The 8,223-nt window shown below is 41.9% G+C and overlaps 1 protein-coding gene across 1 annotated transcript; it reads left to right on the top strand.

Moving 5' to 3' along the window:
* Positions 1 to 587: 587 nt before the first annotated feature.
* Positions 588 to 6,518, top strand: LOC129742295 (uncharacterized). The gene has a single exon (XM_055734177.1). The coding sequence runs from the start codon at positions 588 to 590 to the stop codon at positions 6,516 to 6,518; it is 5,931 nt and encodes a 1,976-aa protein (XP_055590152.1).
* Positions 6,519 to 8,223: the final 1,705 nt, after the last annotated feature.

The raw sequence follows: 8,223 nt of genomic DNA, 5'->3' as shown, positions 1-8,223 counted from the left end.
TTTGTAAAAGAAGTAGAGGAAAGTTAAGCAGAGAAAAGTTCAAGTAGAGGAAAAGTTAAATTGAAAATTATAGTTCAAAAGAGTAAAATAGAAAGTTAAGTGTTTGGTCGTGGACGAAGTAAAGCCATCTCATTTGATCAGGTTAAACCCTTTACATTACCTAAAATACGTGGAACGTACAATATTATTTGATTTACAGGCAAACTTCTATTGAAGCTCGCGAACAACATTTGCCACGTGTGAGAAAAATTAGTTTTCGAATAGTTTAAATATTAAACTGTAAGTACTCGACCTCCCTCTACGATTGACTTTAGTTGCTAATTAAGTTTTATTGTACATCCAGATCTATCTCACAAATTTCACTAAGGTCAGGCAGTCTACTTGAGGAAAACCTCATGTGCGAAACTAAAATTGTAAGTTCCTTTATTCGCATATTTCCTGAAAAACCTATCTAACATGCATTATAAATAAACATTTTAGCTTTGATCTGCTACTGGCTGATACAAGGAATAGTTAAAAACCTGGTTTGAATATTATCCGAACATTTAATCAAAGAATTTTAATCGGATTCGGATATAACCTCAAAGATGCCTGATACTGGAAGGGAATGTATGTGCTGCGAACGATCGAACGATGCGGAAGATATGGTGTGCTGTGATGGTTGTGGACTGTGGGCGCACTATAGCTGCGTAGGAGTTGATGCCACTATAAAAAAGCAACCATGGAAATGTTCTTCGTGCACAAACCAGCTGCAGGTCCCTAAACCTACGAAATCGGGTTTAAGGAGTAATGCTGGTTCTGGGAAAGCTTCGTCTAAAACCTCTACGAAAACTGATGCCACACTCGTTGAATCTTTTAAGCAACTCGAAAAAGAGCACAAGGAAAAGGAGAAAGCGTTAGAAGAAGAGCGACAATTACGCGAAAAGCTTCTTGAAATGGAAAGAAGTCTCCGAATTAAGCAAATGGCTCAAGAAAAAGAATTACGGCAAAAGGAATTAGATCTTGAGCGGGAGATGAAAGAGCGTCAATTGGAACAGGACCGAGAATATATGGAAAAGCGTTTAGCCAAGCAGAAAGAGTTCCAAAAACGGCGCGAAAGTTACAATATGTGTCTGAAACAGTACGAAGAAGATGAAGAAGGAGCGGTCGGAGGTGTTGGATCTGATTCCCACGGGAAAGTAGAAGATTGGTTGCGTTACCAGAAACCAGAACATTCTGGTAAAGTTTCTGCGATGGAACAAGATGCCAAAAATCTTTCCAGTTCATTGCTACACGATTTGCACAATCTGCAGATGAGTTCCGGCGGTAACGGTGGTAAGCAGTTGGTGGAAATGACCCCAGAAGAAAGTAGGCTAGTTGCTCATTTACTGGAAAACCACGTCCGGAACGGGTCGGGGCCAACTTCCAAAGGGCCTACCCAAGGGCAGTTGGCTGCTCGTCAATCGTGTTCGAAGCAATTACCCATTTTCAAAGGCGAAGCTGAGCTATGGCCGATATTTATCAGTAGCTACGAGAGCACTACTAAAGCGTGCGGCTTTACAAATTTAGATAATTTGAAGCGATTGCAAGACTGCCTCCAAGGTGATGCTCTTGAAGCGGTTCGGAGCAGGTTGATACTTCCCGAATTGGTACCAAGTGTGATCCAAGATTTGCGTGACCTGTTCGGAAAGCCTGAAACGCTGCTGAAGGTACTCATATTAAAACTTCGCCAGGCGCGGCCCCCTAGAATGGATCGTCTGGATACATTTATACACTTTGGAATGACTGTTAAACAGTTATGCGACCATTTAGAAGCAGCGAACTTTAAGGACCATTTAAACAACCCAATGCTAGTTGAAGAATGCGTCGATAAATTGCCGCAAAACTATCAAATAGAATGGATCCGCCTAAAGCGCGAACAGCGGGGTCAAGGATTTCGATTTTTCGCTGACTTTATGAATAGCATCGTCGCTGACGTTTGTGAACTAAACCAGCTCTCATCGATCAAATTGATTGATTCTTCGTCCCGTTTTGGAAAAGATAAACAGAAGAAGAAAGAATATTTCCACCTACACAACGATTTGCCAAGCAGACCTGATGTATCACATAATGCAAAGGTTAGTACACAAAATGAAAAACCGTGTTTTGATTGTCGACGGACGGATCACAAAATCAGGTACTGCGAAGACTTTAAAAAACGCAGTGTCTCCGAACGATTTCGAATAGTCGAAAAGAATAAACTTTGCCGTATCTGTTTGAATAACCACGGGAAAAGTCGATGCAACTTTCGGCTGCGTTGCAATGTAGGTAACTGTGGTGGCGATCATCACTCCCTTCTTCATAGAGCCGAAGAAATCGTACAACTACACGAAATATCGTGTAATGCCGAACGAAATACGAACCTATCCGTTATATTCCGAATGATGACTGTAACTCTGTACGCAGGCAGTAAGTCGATGCGAGTCTTAGCGTTCTTCGATGAAGGCTCTTCGGGAACACTTATCGAGGACTCGATCATCAAGAAGCTAGCAATCGATGGCGAGCCAGAACCGCTGATCGTGACCTGGACAGGAAACATCAAGAGGTATGAGAATTCTTCCAAACGAGTAAGCATGATGATTTCTTCTTGTAACTCGGATGAGAAATTTTTGCTAGAAGACGCTCGCACAGTCGCTGAGTTGGTTTTGCCCCGACAAGGTGTTAAGAGCGAGGAAATAAAAAGGCAATTTAAATATTTAGAAAAAGTCCCGATATCTGATTATTCCCCTAGTGAACCAAAGTTAATGATTGGTCTCAATAATTTACACCTTTTTGCACCAATCGAATCACGCATCGGTCAACAAGGCGAACCGATTTGCGTACGATCCAAGCTGGGGTGGTCTGTATACGGACCGAGAAATCCGACCACTAACGTTATGGTAAATATTCACACGATGCAACCAATGAGTAATGAACAGTTACATGACGCGATGCGGAACCAATACTTTGTGGAAGAATCCGCACCAACAGCAGGGTTACCAGAGTCTGATGAAAATCGAAGGGCGAGAGAGCTGATGCAGGCAACCACGGTTCGCGTGGGAGACAGTTTCGAAACTGGTCTCTTATGGCGTGATGACGGACCACATAATTTTCCTGATTCCTACCCTATGGCTATGCGACGCCTGACGTCGCTCGAAAGAAAATTGAATAAGGATCCAGCTCTAAAAAGAAAAGTTGATCAGCAAATTGAAGAGTACCAGTTGAAGAATTACGCTCATAAGGCAGCACCAAATGAGCTTTTGGAAGCAGAAATAACATCGACATGGTACTTGCCTCTGAATGTAGTGCTAAATCCTCGCAAGCCTGGCAAGGTACGACTCGTGTGGGATGCGGCGGCGGCTGTAAACGGCACGTCGCTGAATTCCAAATTATTAAAAGGGCCCGATTTGTTAGCCTCTCTCCCAGCGGTAATTCAGCGTTTTCGCCAGAAGCTTATCGGATTCGGCGGAGATATCAAAGAGATGTATCATCAGATCAGAATAAGATCTGATGATAAACAAGCTCAGAGGTTCCTATATCGTTTTAACCAAGCTGAACCTCCTACAGTATACATCATGGATGTTGCGACGTTTGGGTCGACGTGCTCGCCCAGTTCGGCGCAGTTTATCAAAAACTTAAATGCGTCGGAGTTTGCAACCGAATACCCGGACGCAGTGAAGGCGATTGTCGAGAACCACTATGTCGACGACTATTTCGATAGTGTCGACTCTACCGAAGAAGCCGTTCAGCGAGCCCGAGAAGTGAGAATGATTCACTTGCGAGGAGGTTTCCAGATTAGAAATTGGGTTTCCAATTCTCAGTTGTTTTTGGAAAATATAGGCGAAACGTCCACGAACGACAGCGTACTTTTTCGTGAAAATAAGAACACAGATACTGAGCGTGTTCTTGGAATCAGCTGGGATCCCAAAGCGGATTTTTTCTATTTTTCTACAACACCTCGTCTTGGATACGAAGCAGTGCTTTCGGGAGTTGAAAGGCCATCGAAACGGAGTGTCCTCAGTTGTGTCATGGCTATGTTTGACCCACTGGGATTGCTTGCTATCTTCACTGTGCATGGCAAGATTATTATGCAGGATCTCTGGAGGACTGGCTGCGGATGGGATGATCCAATCGATGACGAGTCGTTTGAAAAGTGGAAACGATGGACCGAACTACTGCCAGCAGTAGGGCAGGTGCGAATCCAGAGGAGTTATTTCGGATCAGCTCTCTCGAAGCAGATTGAAAGTTTACAACTTCACGTTTTTACTGACGCGAGTGAACAAGCTTACGGTTGTGTAGCATATTTTCGGGTAGTAGTAGAGGGCAAGGTGCATTGTTCTTTGGTAATGAGTAGGAGCAAAGTAGCCCCATTGGCTTTATTGAGTATTCCGAGATTAGAGCTAGAAGCTGCAGTGCTGGGAGCTCGGATGATACACACCGTTCGAAATAATCACAGTATCGAAATACCTCAAGCCTTTGTCTGGACCGATTCCCAGACTGTTTTATCCTGGATCCGATCGGACCATCGCCGCTATAAACAGTTTGTTGGTTTCCGGATTGGAGAGATTTTAAAGTTGACTTCGCCGTCGGATTGGAGATGGGTTCCGACGAAGTTAAATGAAGCAGATAGATTGACGAAATGGCGTAGCGATTCTGGGCTCCACTCCAATAGTGCTTGGTTCAAGGGGCCAGAAATTTTGTATCGAGCTGAACATCTCTGGCCGGCGCAGCGAAATCAGAACGACATACCAACAAGCGCAGATGATGAGTTACGGGCACAATTTTTATTCCACGACGTGTTCATATCTCAGGCTTTAATTGATGTTCAGCGGTTTTCGAAATGGAACATACTTGTTCGAACTGTGGCGGTTGTACATCGTTTCATTTCAAATTGCCGAAAAAAGGTCAAAGGAATGCCAATCGAAACTTTGAAAGCTACAGAGCGCCAAGAAAAATTGTTAAAACCGCTATCCTGTACAGTGAAACGTGTTCCCTTGAAGCAAGAAGAATTTCAAGCAGCTGAAACTTATCTATTCCGAATGGCGCAAGCTGATATCTATGCAGATGAATTGAAGATTCTGAAGAAAAATCAAGATCGGCCTTCCAATCAATGGATCAAATTCGAAAAATCCAGTCCATTGTACAAATTAACTCCTTTAATCGATGATAATGGTATTATACGTATGGAAGGACGTACGGAGCGCGCCAGTTTTCTACCGTTTGACCTGCGTTTTCCAATCATTCTTCCAAAGCAACACCCAGTAACGACGAAAATTGTCCATCACTATCACGACAAGTTCGGACATGGAAATAGAGAGACGGTTAAAAACGAATTGAAGCAGAGATTTGCCATCGCGAGTATTGGTGTAGTGGTTAAGAAAGCAGCATCTGCGTGTCAGTGGTGTAAGGTTCGCCGGTGCAAGCCGAATATCCCTCGAATGGCAGCTTTACCAGTTCAGCGTTTGATTCCATACCATCGCCCGTTCAGCTACACTGGGATCGATTATTTGGGTCCGATCGAGGTAACCGTTGGTCGTCGTCGTGAAAAGCGATGGGTCGTAGTCTTCACTTGTTTTGTGACCCGAGCAATTCACCTAGAAGTGTCGTATAATCTGACAACGCAGTCCTGTTTAATGGCAATCCGCCGTTTCACTTGTCGACGTGGTCCACCGTTGGAATTTTTTTCCGACAATGGGACAAATTTGAAAGCAGCAAGCAAAGTGGTTACAGCACAAATTCGCAGCATAGATGAAGATTGTGCAGAAGAGTTAACGACGGCCCAAACTAAGTGGAATTTCAACCCTCCCGCAGCTCCTCACATGGGGGGAGTGTGGGAGAGGTTAGTTCGATCAGTAAAGGATGCGATGTTCGTTTTCGAGGATGGTAAGCGACTTACAGATGAGATCTTGCATACAACAATTGTCGAAGCGGAAGATGTTATTAATTCGCGCCCGTTAGTATGTGCTTCATCAGAAATATCAAGTGGAGAAATGCTGACACCTAATCATTTTATTCGGGGTGTCACTCAAAATGATTCTAAACTAGCGATTCCGCCGCCACATTCTGCCGAGGCTTTGAGAGATACTTTCAAGCGTTCACAACAGTTGCTGCAAAATCTATGGGCTCGATGGATTAAGGAATATGTTCCTTCATTGAACCAAAGGACCAAGTGGTTTGGTGAAGCTGTACCGCTCCAGAAAGGAGATCTCGTCTTTGTAGTTGATGGTGGCAAGAGAAAGGCTTGGGTTCGTGGAGTAGTTGAAGAGCCGATTACATCTAGCGACGGAAGGATACGACAGGCGTGGGTGCGAACGAACAGTGGCCGAGTGCGACGTGCCACGGCGCAATTAGCGGTGGTCGAAATTCATGAAGGTAATGCTGAACCGAAAGTAGCTTCCGGACCAGAATTACGGGTCGGGGGTATGTTACGATCAACACCGCTGGGCTCGACGGACGGCCCTGTCGAAAAGATAAAATGTCAGCTGAATGTCACGAACGTCATGAGAGAGGAAAAGCAGTAAATCGGAAGAAAAAGAGAGAGTAGGAAAATTAAAGTCATTCTAAGATCAGTTTGTAAAAGAAGTAGAGGAAAGTTAAGCAGAGAAAAGTTCAAGTAGAGGAAAAGTTAAATTGAAAATTATAGTTCAAAAGAGTAAAATAGAAAGTTAAGTGTTTGGTCGTGGACGAAGTAAAGCCATCTCATTTGATCAGGTTAAACCCTTTACATTACCTAAAATACGTGGAACGTACAATATTATTTGATTTACAGGCAAACTTCTATTGAAGCTCGCGAACAACATTTGCCACGTGTGAGAAAAATTAGTTTTCGAATAGTTTAAATATTAAACTGTAAGTACTCGACCTCCCTCTACGATTGACTTTAGTTGCTAATTAAGTTTTATTGTACATCCAGATCTATCTCACAAATTTCACTAAGGTCAGGCAGTCTACTTGAGGAAAACCTCATGTGCGAAACTAAAATTGTAAGTTCCTTTATTCGCATATTTCCTGAAAAACCTATCTAACATGCATTATAAATAAACATTTTAGCTTTGATCTGCTACTGGCTGATACAAGGAATAGTTAAAAACCTGGTTTGAATATTATCCGAACACACTGTGTAGGAGACCACGTGGCTTTTGCTCAGCAGACTGCAATGCAAATGCTGTTAGCACGCATACCAATGTACCTTCGATTCATGGTTCCCAAATAGCGATTTTTGCATTTTCAATACTTGGATATGACTTTTAGTTAGTCGAATTACTTATGTTCTCCAACTTATTTCAAAGCTTAAGTTGATAGAAACGGTCTTATCATACAACCCAATCAGTATGAAAACAATTATGCATAGTTTTAAATGAAGTTTTGGGGAAAACATCAGCCCAAAAATACCTCTTTAATTAACGTGTATTTTTTCCAGCTTCCAACATTGGTGGTGTATTTCGATTGAAGTTGCATGCCAAGAAAAGGAACAAAATTAGTTTTAAATTTTTATTTAAAACCTCAATAAATATTCACTCTTTGATCTTTCTAGTATTTTTTGATTTTTTGTCGAGTTTAACTGTAAGCATGAGTATTTATTGCAAATTTTTCTAATGAATGTCCGCGTTTGAAATCGCATGTGAATTTAACAGTTGCACTAGAAAGGTGAGTTCATCTGATTTTCATACGATGATTTCCAACATAATTTCCTCGGATGCAGATCGAAAAAAATTTACTTCTTTATTAAAGTACAAAGAATCAAAAAATTCGGTATGCACAGATTTGAAACAAATTATTCTCTTCGCAATGAAAATATATTCAAAATTTTTCAAGCTCAATTTGGACCTGAAAAACATGAAAATACATGTTGGCATGCCAAGAAAAGGACCATGCCAAAATAGGGCTCACTTACCCTACATTAAATTAGGTGTTCAGTTCAATAATGAACTGTCCAGAGCCCTATAGTTTATTAATCACTAAAAATTTATTTATTTGACTTCAATTTGCTGAGCGCAATCAAGTATTAAATGTAGGAGAACATCCTGTAATGTCAAAAATATTTTAAATTAAAACTAAAACCTATCCTATTATTAAACTAATTATAAAGAGAACGAATTTCTGCGATGGAAGACTGCATCGATTTGCCTCTGAAGTTGGAGATGATGTTGTTGGCCATCTTTTCGATGGATTCAATACCCGCAATCCGATGAAGATCTTCAGTGCTGTGCCAAGGTGCAAGCCGCA

The sequence above is a fragment of the Uranotaenia lowii genome, chromosome 2 (assembly GCF_029784155.1).
Source record: "Uranotaenia lowii strain MFRU-FL chromosome 2, ASM2978415v1, whole genome shotgun sequence".
NCBI lineage: Eukaryota > Metazoa > Arthropoda > Insecta > Diptera > Culicidae > Uranotaenia > Uranotaenia lowii.
Note: the sequence above shows the minus strand (reverse complement) of the source record. Positions and strands in the feature narration are given on the sequence as shown.